The 14,363-nt window shown below is 33.8% G+C and overlaps 1 protein-coding gene across 1 annotated transcript in view; it reads right to left on the bottom strand.

Annotated features, from left to right (window-relative positions):
• ATR (ATR serine/threonine kinase) overlaps positions 1-14,363 on the bottom strand; it is a 125,870-nt gene that overhangs the window by 26,330 nt on the left and 85,177 nt on the right. The window contains exons 30-35 of the mRNA XM_044669455.1: positions 10,385-10,476; positions 8,152-8,243; positions 7,721-7,898; positions 5,334-5,513; positions 4,234-4,393; positions 2,571-2,750 (exon numbers count right to left, since the gene is read on the bottom strand). Of these exons, the coding sequence (XP_044525390.1) occupies positions 2,571-2,750; positions 4,234-4,393; positions 5,334-5,513; positions 7,721-7,898; positions 8,152-8,243; positions 10,385-10,476 (882 nt within the window). The remainder of the gene's footprint in view (positions 1-2,570; positions 2,751-4,233; positions 4,394-5,333; positions 5,514-7,720; positions 7,899-8,151; positions 8,244-10,384; positions 10,477-14,363) is intronic.

Raw genomic sequence — 14,363 nt, forward strand, 5'->3', positions numbered from 1 at the left:
TCTTTAAATAAAAAACATTCATGGTTTCTCCATGATTTTTTAATAATAAGCTTATTTCTAAAAAACCGATGGTCATATAACAAACAAGATGGAAGTCTAGGTGTTCTCTTGAAGTCCTCACAAACTCCTCAAAATAGAAAACTGTGTGTGCTCTGTCTCTACATACCAAGAAATCAGAATCCAACAAGAGAAGATCTTGACAAATTAGGCAGAGAAGTCTAATATCTCAGATGCTCATTCCCACATTGGACAGGGAAGCGAGTAGAACACTTCCCATCAGCTTATGCTCTGGGATCCACTCAGCAACTTCTTTGTTGCTAAAGCTATGACTGTCAGCAAAACTCTGCTATAGCAAAGGGTGCCACCAACACATAGCAGACTTCAATTATCCCTATTCCCTTGCCATGGAGGAGGAAGTATATGGAAGCAGAAGAGTATCTTACTTGGGATAACAATGTGCCTCACCAACACTGAGCCAGAACACTAAAGAACAGAAGGAAATAGGGTTAAAGTAAACAAGTGTGTGGGGACTGCACCAGGTCTAAAGGAAAGGACTGGTATCCAAAGAGGCAGAGGACCCTATGGACTCCTAAGAGTATGTGGAATCATAGCATGGTGTCCCCAAATGGCTCATGAGAAATAATCTTGAAAACCGAGGTTAAAAGGTTACAAAAGGTAAAAAGTATGGCATATTCAGCAGAAATAATAAGAAAAATAGAAAAACTCAAATTTAAAGTGGCAAGAAGTGAAAGACAGAATAACTGATTGGAAATACAAAAATACTGAAGTGAAGGATAATCTGAAAGAAAAGATGCAAAAGGCAGTTAACATTTAAAGAATATATGATCTTTATACATAAGCAAAACATTGATCCTAATCACAGGATATGCTGAAACAACTTAAGTAGTAGAGGTTATCCAGAAGAACATAAGTCAAAAAACATGATCATAATGAAATATACAATTTCTTAATATAGAGATAATAAAAAAAACCACACAGATCATCTGCAGAAAAACAAACCTTAACTAGTGCATTTAATACTACCATTATACTTCCATAGCATTTAGAAGACAGTAAGTATTCAATAAAAACTGTGGGTGGCTAGGTGGCTCAGTGGATAGAGAAGGACCTGGAATTAGGAAGAACTGAGTTCAAATGCAGCTTCAGAGTTACCATGTGATCCTAGGCAAAAATTTAACTTTTTTGTCACAACTTCCTCAAGTACAAAACAGACATAATAATAATACCTTGCAGGGTGGTTGTAAGGATTTGATGAGATGTTACTTGCAAAGCAAATAGTAAAGTGTAATTGTAAAATAGTGGGGCAGTTAACAAATGTTTGTTTCCTTCTTTTTCATGTTGCATATAAACTTTTTTAAGCAACTCAAATACAGGTCTTTGAATAAGAATCTCAGTAATGACATGTATAATTAAAAAAATAATTTGCTGCTATCATTGAGTTTTCTTAGAATTAAGGTTTCCAAAGATCTCTTCATTCTTAGAACTCTAAAGAGACATTGAAAAAAACAAACCCCTTTACATTTACTGTATGTTAACAGATTGAGCATGATAAAATCCCATTCCTACACTTTACTGTGGGAAGAAAGGGCCTCTGGGATCTCAAAGATCTTGCCATAAAGGTATAAGTTCTAACAGAACTTCTCTTAAACTAGAAAGGCTTCTAATATATATCCATCCAGTAATGGATTGTATTTCTATTGTCGTAAGATTAGTCTAGGTAAGTCCAGAGAGGCTTGTCATTAAAAAAGTATGACAAGTAATATACTTTTTCCATCACAACAATTCATGAAACTGTTTACTAAGGGAGGCAAAAGATTTGAGATCTGTGTCTTAGGGGAGAAAATACTCACTGTAATAAAAAACATGAATTGCTGAAGTCATGACACTTAAGAGGAAAAATATATTATCTACTCAATAAATGTAGATGTGCACCTGAAACTACAGGTTATATTAGTTCTCCTCACCAGAAAAGTGACTTAACAATTATAATACCTGAAACCAGCCCAGAATCTAAATATCAACTCTGTGTTAACAAATTGTATCTGTAACTAGTTTCAGCTTTTATAAATTCATTTTCGTTCACTTAAAGGAAATACAAGTAAAAGTAATTTGGACAAATAATTAAACTTTTTGATTTAAAAAAAACTTTTAATGAAAATGTTTTCATACTTCTATACAGTAATGCTGACATTTGCAAAATGCCAGAAAACAACTGTCAAAAATTGTTTCTCTATATAATTGAAAAAAATTTCAATAAAAAAAAATAATATTGATGTTTAATCATAATTTTAATGAATACGTTCTTTATTCATTCTGGAGAGTTTTGAACATTTTGAGTGCAATGAACAGATAAACTGTCCAAATGTATATTCCAGTCTTAGTTTAGAGTATGTTCAAGTTTAAATGTTTGGTAGTAGTAATATTATATGCAAATTGGCAATATGGCAATAATAAAATGTGAAATATAAAGCAAAGTACTCTCTCATTTGCTCTTTATTATTCATGTTAAGGGTGTAATTTCTGTTCACTAATTAAAGAATTTAACTTGCCTTATATTTTTTCATAATTGCATTGCTTTCAGAGTTGGCTGTTTCTTCCATAAACCGACCCACAAGTAGCATAGCTCGACCATGGATTAGCTTATTCTTACTGTCAGTTGGAGCTTCATTCTCAGGAAAACATAGCTCAACCCCTTTTTGAAGAACAATTAATGCCTGGTGAACATCACCCTAAAAAAAGATTTAAATGTTTTAGTTTTAAACATTTGTCTATAACAACAAAGTGCATAATCCAAAACATTTGGGTTAATTTTGTGAATCTATGAGGTCATGAGTTTACTTAAAGGCCACTACAATATACTTTTCTGACTTGGCTCCCATTTAATACATTAAAGCAAATATAATTCTGTTTCTATAATAAACTCCTAAGTTCAAGGAGATTTGAATATTATATAAAATCCCTATAGCAATGAGTGTCATGAAACATGAAAAATGATTTTTATCATCAATGTCTAAAGAACCAGCTTGTTTGTTTCTTGGTGGGAGAGATCACTATTTCCAGCTTTTAACTAGAAAGTATTTCTTCTCTTCATCTAAAATCCTACTTATAAGAGGATTAAAACATCCCAACTTGTAAATAATCAACCTTGACTTAAGATTGAATATGGGTTATGTTGTGCTTGATAATTTCTCAGACTAGTGGTGGATATTGGGAAGTATGAAACCTGGGAATTTGTTCAGCTTGTTACACAAATCCTCACTATGGTCAATCCTTCATTGCCTGACTGGAGGACTACTGGGTATTTCAGTCTACAACTAGAGCCATCACTTGTTTCAGAAGTCACATTTTACTTCACTGTCTTTTTCAGAAGCAAAAAACGAGTAAGTGAATTGGGAAATGCCCTTAGGACAGTGATGGGAAAACTTTTTAAAGAGGGGACCAAAGGAAAGGAAATGCTCATCTGTCAGTCTGTTTCTAAGGCAACTCTTTTGAAGTGTCATTGTATCATATCCTACTCACTGTATTCATCAGATTAGGAAAAATGTCCTGCAGATGGATAGAACATTTCAGGGGACTGTATCTGGCCTGTGGGGCCGTAGTTTGCCCATCACTGCCCTAGGAAGTTAGTCCCAGATCTGGGAGAGAGAAACTCTTAGCTCTGATCTCAGGAGATGAGAAATGAAATAAGGATTAGAGTGTCAATATGAGCCCTCATGGGAGGAGTGATGGTCTCTCATCCTAAAGCTAGGAGAAGAAATGGTTTGTACCCCTTCCCCCTGCCCTCACTGCTTCATATAAAGGAAATGAGGAATGGTTTAAAATAATTGAGTGCCTACAACATACAAAGTAGAATAAATAGTCCTAGACCTCTCGTAGGGAGATGCATATAGGATATATGAAAAGTATAAAGATTATGTCAATATTGCTTTTGTTCAAGTTTAGGAAGATACCTAGGAGCTTCCAAACAACAAAGAAGGGAAGGACCTGTTTAGTAATAGGACCAAGAGTCCTTGGTTCCAGACAGGCCATTATAGATAAATAAGGAAGAATGCTGAAACATGTTTAGGCATTATCTCTGTCAGTAAGCAGGAGCCAGGAAACTCTCCAGACCTCCCAGTCCTTATTCCTCACAAGCAGATAGCAGCAGCAGGAGGCACAGTTAAAGACACATATCAGTCATACATTAGTGATATATATAGTCTTTTCTCTTACCTTGGACCATAGCCACTTTGCTCTTTCCACATACAATTCAGCAAGTCGTGATTCCCCTGCATTAAGGAGAGCATTGTAGGCTGTCTGGTGATGGCCAGCCTTTCGGGCAACTCTGGCACTCTGCAGCCAGCATTCTCCAACCATTTCGCTATAGTCTGGTCTAGAGAAATATTCCAAAGTGCACTATATGAATGCCTGAAGTAAAATATCCCACCTCAAAATTTAATTCAATTCAATACACATTAATATAGAAAGTACTGAGATACAAATTGGGGAAACAAAGACAAAACATAGAAACAGTTCTAGACATCAAGGAGATTGCATGCAATTTTCTTTCAAAGGAATCCAAAAATATCTTCTTTAAATACTTAATTATAAATTTTTCAATATTTACCTACTTTCATTTATTTTAAGCTCATGAAAATTGATCATAATAAATTGATATTTACATAAAGGTATAGAAAAACCTTTAAACACATGAATGAATGAATGAATGGATGAATTAGGCGCGTGTTGGCAAACTTCTAGCAAGTGTACAAGATGGGGCTGCTCCTTTCCCCCTCTCCATGTGTGCCTGAGGACATTTCTTACATGTCCTGCTCCTCTGTTCAGCAACCAAATGGGAGTGCTTTGTCTCTCCCCTGTCTGGAGTAAGGGGGTGGCTCACATGCTGTGTGAGGATGCAGTCTAGGCACTTAGTTTCTAAAAGGTTTGCCATCATTGAACTAGATTACAGATAGTAAAAATGACAACACTATCTTACATTTTCCTCAGTATTCCAATTTATGAAGTAGTTTTTGTATTATAATTCTGTGAAATAGGTATTGCTAATATTATCCCAATTTCTAAAATGAGAAAACGTGAGGCTCAGATAGAGCTATTTTTAGTCATATAGTGAGTAAATATAAGATCTCTTGATTTCAAGCCTAATGTTCTTTTCACTAATATATGCTGACTACATCCCAAATAGATATGTAGTTTTAATAATAGAAAGGTAAACACTGATGCAGATAAAAAAATTAGAATGGACAATCCTAAAAGGTTATATATAAAACACTGAATTCACAAAATTATTAGGAAAATGAAATGAAAGGACAAACCTTTTTTTGAGACTTAATAAAGCTCGACGCAGTGCCAAAATTGGCTCTTTGGCTCGGTAAGAATTCTGGGTCATTTCTAGACGAGCTAACCAGTTGAGGGAATCTTCTTGATTACTATCACCTGCAGTCTGTTGAAATAGAGGTCTAATGCTATGTTCTAGCTCACAGAGCATATGCAATCTAAGGGGAGATGAGAAAATTATTTAAAAGCTTATCATTCAGCCATATGAAGAACATTAATCAAGAAGAACCAAATGGTGTAGTTATAACCAAAGTACTTCTTAAAGTAGTGTGATATAAGGGCTGGGGAGCTGACCTCAGTGTCAAGGAGACCTGGGTTTAAATCCTGCCTCAGACACATCAGCCAGAGCTGGGTGATCCCTGTGTAGGTTACTGGATTTCTCAGAGGTCTGGACCAGAGGAGTCAAATATTGGTTGCAACACTCCCAAATTCCAGATTAAAAAGAACCAGATTAAAATGTAGTTGGGAAGTATGTAACAAAGAAAAATTAAACATGGATACTACATTAAAACTAAGTCAATATGTGACACACTAGGATCCTTAAATACAAACTAGTGTTCATTTTTATTTGAATATGATGCTATTGCTCTCAACAACTAAGATTTGAAATTTCACTGAAGATGCTGACCCCTACAAACTGAAAGATCTTCCTCAATCGATTTAATTACATGTACACTCTATTCCTATATATTCTTGATATGGAAATGGTAAAAATTTAAGATAAAAAAACCTGTGTATAAAACATTAATTTATAAAATTAGTTTTCTGCTTCTCTTTTCAATTTAAAAAACTAACTACAATAAAAAGCTTCAGCATACAAGCAATACTACTAAAAAAGCCAAACTTTTACATATTCATGTAAAATATTTTATTTTATAACAGTCTGTAGTTATCATTTTGATTTTCTTTCTAACAGTGGTAATGGATATGTTGACACATCCATATTTTCTATAACTCCTTATAACCAATGACAAAGATAAATAGCAAAGCTTATGGAATCCAGTTATTGGATGCAGTGTACATATAGTCATACATGCATATATATGTACATCACATGTATATTATACACACGCATATACAATATACATGTGTGTATGTATATAAAAACAACTATTTCATTTGTGTTCTGAACTTACAACCTTGGCCTTATTGGCCCCAAGATCTCATAAAGTGAGCAAACAATAAAAACTGCATTATGCACATATGCGGTATTCTATATATACCTCTTGCAGATTAATAAATGAAAAAAATTCATTAAAGTATCAGTTTTTTTCCTATGTAACTCAAAAAATTAAAAAGCTTTTTTTGTCATTCTCCGCTCAGGTACAAACAAATATGTTAGAATTTTTTTCTGTTCAGATATTATCTCTCTGGAAAATGATATTCAACCTATATTAGAATAGCACTACTAAAATATTTAAAGTACTTTTCTATTAAAAACCTGAAATACTGTTTTATTATAGTAAATTAAAATTCACAAAATTGAACCACAAATTATTCAGAAAAATTATCAATAATCAAAATAATATGTTTGCAAGTAGCAGAGGCTGAAAGTCTAGGCTGATGACATAAAGAATTAATAATAAATTAGATGGAACCCACAATGAGTTATTTTGCTATTTTAAAAAGACTTGTCTACTAAGGTTCTATTTCAATGCCTCTTTATGATGTGGAAGTGACAATAAGTTCTCAAGAGGCTATTTGTGAATGGTCACTAGGTGGCTTAATAGATAAAGAGACAGACTTAGAGACAGGAGGTCCTGGGTTGAAATCTGACTTCAGACACCTCCTAGCTGTGTGACCCTGGGCAAGTCACTTAATCTCTATTGTTCGGCTCTTACTGCTCTTCTGCCTTATAACCAATATACAGTACTGATTCAAAGGCGGAAGGTAAAGGTTTATTTTTTTAAATGGTTATTTGTTCTGGACATGTAAAGGCTATCAGGTCTATCAAGCTGAAAAGACTTTAAGGATAGGTCACTCAAAGATTGTAGTTCTGTAACCAAATTAAATAAATACAAAGCCATTAATAAAGGACTGGCAATAAGAAAATGACTTTTTTGGGGGGCTATTGCAACTTACTAAAATGTGCAGGAAGTTCAATTTGCATCAAGTAGGAATATTCACAAAGACCCGTGAAGTATTAGTGATGTGGCATAAAAATATTCCTTAAGTGCAATCTCAGGTCAGAAAGGTATTTTCTTTTTTTAGTGAATCAGTACTCATAGGCCAGCTTGATTTAACCAGATATGATGTAACAAAAACATTATCAACATCTACTATGAATAGAATAAGTTATAGACTTGTAAGATGAAGTTTTAAGAAATTTCATTAAAATATTAGACTTTGAGAAACCAAAAAGTACCTAACAATATATTCGTATCCACGCTGGTATGAGCCTCTTTCAAAACTTGCTGCTGAAAGAGGTACAATTTGTTCTGATCTGACTAGTTTCAAAGTTTCATAAAAAGTTGTTGTTTCCCTTTTTTTGGCTGATAATAATAGTTGTCCTAGTCTTACACTCCATGTTGTAGACTTCCCATCTGAAAAACAGACAATCAAGTCATTTCATGTCACAGGAATTAGTGTACAGTTAACTGCCTAATTTAGTAAAGTGATCAGTAAAAATCCTAAGAAGTTTAATTTATCTAAAGTTATTTTAAAAATGAATACTTCATTTTATTTTAAAATATCTAAATGGAAAAAAGAGAGTACACAGATGAAAAGATTAATTATGCATATTGCCTGAATTTTTATGTGTATTACAACTGCGTGTATTTCAACATCCAATTTTACCTGCTGCCAAATAGTTTTCCACTAAATCCCACTGTGATAGTTTCCAAGCTGCCTCCACCCTGTATGTGTTTAATTCATCTGTCCATTCAGACCTATTTAGGAAAGAAGGTCAAATTATTCTTTTGAAGCTCTAAGTAGAGATTTTGAAAAGACTCACATATATAAATAGTAGAATGAAGGATTTAGCTACAAAATGTCCAGAGATAATACAGCTTTTCCTTCACTTATAAGCACTTTTTCTTCCAATAATTTTTTATGTAGTTCTATTTACTCTATGCTCTAAGAAGAAATTTTGGTTCCAGGACTATGTATCAAGTTGTCATTATAATTAGTTGGTTCCTTGCTTTGAATAAAAGTTGAAAGCAATTACTGATCAATCAATAAACATGTTAAATATCTAGTAATATGTTACAGCCACTGTCCTAGGTGCTGAGGATATAGCTACAAAAGTGATACAGTTCCTATCTTTAATGAGTACTAGGAAAGAGATACAAGTAAAGGAAGACATGATAAAATGGTAGCAGTAAAATTATGTAAATTTTTTTAAAAGAAGCAACTATTTGAATAAGAGACAGGGATAAAAAATGTAAAGTCAGCATCAAATTCAAAAGTAGGAAGAAACTCAGGTTGGTCACATTAAAAAAATGTAAAAACACAACACTTAAAGCATTAATAAGTACTTATAACATGTTTGTCACTTTAAACTTACAAAACCTCTCTCATAAAAGTTGCCTATTTTTTTTAAGGCACTCTGGCTATAATTTCTATACCAAGTATACAGTATGGTCTTAGATTATGATCAACTAGCTAGGCTTTCCTAAGGCACGTGTAACAGAAAGGTCAGTAACGAAGCAAAATAGTGAGTTACTTACATTTTTTCTAAGAAAAATTATTATATAATTGTAAAGATGATATTCGATTTAGAGCAAGGTTTAAAGAAATATAACAGTAGGTACAAAATAATTATTTTTAACCATTTTTTTAAACAAGACTCCCAATTCTTTTCTCATTTACAGACACATACTGTGACTATATAAAAATGTACTGTCAACAGCTTCATTAACTACCTGTGTTAATATTTAAAAAAAAAAAAAGAATTTATTTGCTTCCTTTGGACTAATAATTAGTTTTAGACCTATGTGTGTTCATATTTACTACTTTTCTATCCCTTTTTGGAAGGGGAAACCGGTTCTCTGTTTATTCTAGCCCTATTACACATTGTTTAGCATTTAAGCTGGAGGAGAGATGTCAGGCTAGGTAAACTGGACATAAGTCTGTAACAGCAAAGACTCTTTCTATCTAATTTATTCCTACTCAGGAGATTATTCTGGAAACCACACATTGGTATTATTCATTCTTGTTTATTACACTGCAAAAACTGATTCCCAGCTTACTTTTCAAAGAGAATCTGTCTTTTTTCTTTGAACCATACTTTGTAGAGAAAAAAAAATTAACTGACTATATAGTAATTTCTTCAAAGACTTCTACTGATATTAGAAATTAAGCCCAGCACTTTTACTTATAATCATTACTTTTTAAGTGCAAAATGCATTTAAATTTGCATTTAAAATACAAAAATATTCTGGAAATTTGCTACCAGAAGATAGTACAATATCATTGCACATAATACAAAGATCATTGGGATCATTGGATTTCTAGACTCAAGTCATAAAATTCAAACTCCCTAAGCCTCATTTGCCTAATCTATAAACTGGGAATCATAGTTTATAAGCAAATACTCTCACAGAGTTACTCTGAGCAAAGTGTTCTGTAAACCATATCAAACAAATATATCTAAGATATTATTAATTCATAGGGGAAAGATCTGATTAAGGATGACCATGCTTGCTAGCCAGAGAGGGTCTTTACAAATGAACTATAAACAATTTAGGTACCAAAAGACCAACAAAGACTCTGCACATAGCAGTAATTTCCTGAAAATGATAATAAAGCATGTGAGTCAGAGGTTAAGTAAGAAGCTAGGTTGTGAGGATCAAATAAGATAATGTATATAAAAGTACTTTGCTAACTCTTAAACACTAAGTAAATTATTGTGAATTATTTAAAGGAGAATATTATTATCATAAGGTAAAATAAAATGTATTTTTGGAATAATGCTAAGCTGGCTAGAAGAATGTTTCATGAGTTTAGAAGATATTTTATTTTCTGAAATTACTTGCTGAAGATTACTGAATTAGACAACTAAGGAAAATTATTCCTTTAAAAATATTACCTGTTAGCATGCACGCCATTCACCTGAGTGATTACAGTGGACAACTGACCAAGACCTAACATGGACTTCACTACACCATGATAATGAATGATCTATAAAGTAAAAAAATATTTTAAATATCAATGCAATTACAGTTACGTCAAATGAACATTAAAATGTTTAAATAACATTATAAAAAATCACCCATCATTCCATGATTACTATTTTAACAACTAACTGCTTTAGCAAGATAATCAAGCAATCAATGAACAAGCATTTATTAAGTACCAACTATATGTCAGGCACTGTGCTAAACATAGAGGATATAAAGACAAAAATGAAGTGGTCTCTTTCCTTAAGTAGCTTATGGTGTAAGGGAGAAGACAATACATACATATAAAATACATACACTACATTATCCAAGAAAATTGCCTCAACATTCTTGAACAAGAGGGAAAAGTGGAGATTGAAAGAATCCACAGAATGCCTCCTGCATTTAATCCCCAATTGACAATGCCCAAGAATTTTATAGCCAAATTCAAGAACTACCAGACCAAGGAAAAGATACTATAAGCTGCTAAGAAGAAACTATTCAGATATCATGGAACTACAGTTAAGTTAACACATTATCTGGTTGCATCCACAATGAAGGACCAGACAGCATGGAATATGATATTCCAGGAAGCAAGGGAACTGGGTCTACAACCATGAATCAGCTACCCAGAAAAATTGACTATATTCTTGCAAGGGAAAGTATGATCATTTAGTAAAATATAAGACTTCCAAGCATTCATAAAGAAAAGACCTGACTTAAATAGAAAATTTGAAGCCCAAACATGGAACTCAAGAGAATCATCAAAAGGTAAGTTGGAAAGAAAGTTGGAAAAAAAAAACTTTTTTTAAGGGTCCCAATAAGTTCAAATGATTATATTCCTATAAGAAAAGATGATATTGGTAACTCTAAAAAACTGTTATTATCATCAGGGTAGCTAGAAGAAGTATATTTAGAGGGAACATTGACAAAATGTATAAGATGAAATGTCAAAAAACATATATATACACACTAGGGTAAAAAAAAGAGGATAATACTAAGAGAAATGGGAAAAGAAATAAAATGGGGTAATTTTATATTTCATAAAGAAGCACATGGGGGGATGAGGAGGGAAAAGACCAATAAAATGGAAGGGTAAAAGAGGATAGAGACAATCTCCAAGAAAATTTTGATCATTACAGTGGGAAGGGTCAGAAAGGTTCAAATGGAAGGAAAACCTGCAACTCCAAATTCAATCATCATCATCATCATCATCATCATCATCATCATCATCATCCACAACAACATCAACAACATCATTATCATCAATATCAACACCTGGCCCACGAAAGATTTTTGCTGGGTGGCCTAACCTAACAGCATACTATGCAGAGTACTGAATGAAAGCCCAAAGACCTAAACTCTGGGCTTGAATGCCACTGTTTCCTTTGGGGGTAAAAAAAAGCCTTCTTTTTCCTCGACTCAGTTTCCTCATTTATATATAGTGAAGCTTACCTGGACTCTACATTAAGTTAATCAATTAAATCAAAGAACAAACCAGATGTAAACAAGAAAAACAAACAAAATGAACAATCATGGCCTGAAAGAAGAAATACAGGAAAACACAGCCCCACTGCCTCAACTCCTTTGTAGAAGGTCTGTATGTAGATAACTACATATATTTTAAGATTCATTCAATATATGATGATTGATTTTGTGGATTTCTCCCTCTTCTTTTTTCTTTTTCCAATTATTTTAAATTGCAGCAATTCGGATATAGGGGAAAATTTAAGTCATAAAAGTTTTATCAATAAAATTATTTAAAAAAAGATCTGAGGAGTTTCCGGGAAGATGGTGGCTTAGACGGAGCGAATCTTAAAACCTCTGAACCTTTACACACTGAGATAGAAAACAATGCGCTTCAAGAAGAAAGAGGCCCAAATCTAGTAATGGGACAGAGAAGGGGGAACACTACTGCAGCATAACTAAAGAGGTACGCCAAGAAAAAGGCTTCAATTCTTGAACTGTTGGGTCTGAGGGCATAGAAGAGGAATCCCAGGATCCCAGGATGCCTCCCCCACATGCTGTGCAGAGTCTCCAGTGGCCCAGGAAATCTCAGGGCCAGTGGGCATACCAGTCTAGAGAGAGGGCCTTGCTGACACCGAACTCAGGGAGTTAAACACAGGCCCTGGAGAGATGTCTGGAAGAGAAAATCAGAGAAACACAGCAAAAACACCCAGAAGATGGTGGCTTAGAGAGAGCCAAACCCTGACCTCAGACAGCTTGGCTTCCTCATACTGAGATAGAGAACTCAAGGCTTCAAGTGAAAGAAAACCAGATCAAACACAGCAGACAGCGCAGGGGGACCCCACTGCTGGAGAGCTCAGTTCACCGAAAACGCTCCTTGTCCCCCAACTTTTTTTTGTCTGTTTATTTTTTTTCCTCCCCTCGAGGTTTTAGCCTTAGGACAGATAAAGCAGTAATATTAATCCAATCAATACAGGATTAATCCCAACAACTGGACAGACAAGAAGTCTTCAGAGGGCAGAGAAAGTAACTATAAACCTCCATTGCCAGCTGGAAGAAGATCTTTCATCAAAGATCATTAAGTACATCTACTCAAACTAGCATAACAAGGAAGGGAAAAAAACATGAGTAAGCAACAGAAAAAGAGAAAAGAAATGACAATTGACAGCTTCTTTCAAGGAAGTGAAAAGAGAGCAAATGAAACAGAAATAGAAGAAGAGGAAGTAGTTCCAGCCAATTGGACATAGGCTTTGGAAGATCTCAAAATTCAATTAACTCAAGAATTTAAAACTCAACGCAAGAACTTCAGGAACTCAAAAAGCAATCAAGAGAGGCTGAAGACAATTTGAAAAAGGAAATACATGAACTAAAACAAGAAAATAAAGTCTTAAAAGCCAGAATTGGCCAGCTTGAAAATGAAGCAAAGAAGGCAAAAGATGATCTACAAAGAAAATCAGACCAGAAAGAGAAGGATGACCAAAAAGCCAGGGATGAAATTCAGTCTTTAAAAAACAGAACTCAACAACTAGAAGCAAATGACTTCACAAGGCAGCAAGAATATATTAAACAAAATTAAAAAAATGAAAAATTTGAGAATATGAAACACATTGATTCAACCAAAGATCTGGAGAAGAGAGCTAGAAGAGACAACTTAAGAATTATTGGTTTACCAGAACATCATGATAAAAGAAAAAGTTTATATAGCCTTTTACAAGAAATTCTCAGAGAAAATTGCCCAGAAATTCTTGAACAAGAGGGAAAAGTGGAAATCAACAGAATCCACAAATCATCGCCTACATTTAATCCACAAATGACAACTTCCAGGAACATTATAGCCAAATTCAAAAACTACCAGTCCAAGGAAAAAATATTACAAGCTGCTAAAAAGAAGTCATTCAGATATCAGGTAACCACAGTTCTGATAACACAGGATCTGGCTGCATCTACAATGTAGGACCGGAAGGCATGGAACACAATATTCCGGAAAGCAAGAGAACTGGGTCTACAACCAAGAATCAACTATACAGCAAGACTAACTATTATTATTGCAGGGGAAAGTGTGATCATTCAATAAAATCGAGGACTTCCAAACATTCATCAAGAAAAAACCGGACTTGAACAGAGAGTTTGCTGCCCAAACCCAGAACTCAAGAGAATCAACATAAGGTAATTAAGAGAATGGGGGGAGGAGAAAAAAATTCTTTTCTTTAAGGGACACAACAAGTTCAATCAAATTATATCCCAAGAAGAAAAGAAGGTATTGGCAAATATTAAAAATTGTTATTATCAATAGGGTAACTAGAAGAAGTTTACATAGAGGGAACAGGGACAAACTGTATAGGATGAAATGTCAAGTGATATATAAATACATATATATATATATATATATGTATGTATGTATATATATATATATATATTTTTTGTATGTATGTATGTATGTAT

Source organism: Gracilinanus agilis, chromosome 3, assembly GCF_016433145.1.
Source record: "Gracilinanus agilis isolate LMUSP501 chromosome 3, AgileGrace, whole genome shotgun sequence".
Lineage (NCBI taxonomy): Eukaryota > Metazoa > Chordata > Mammalia > Didelphimorphia > Didelphidae > Gracilinanus > Gracilinanus agilis.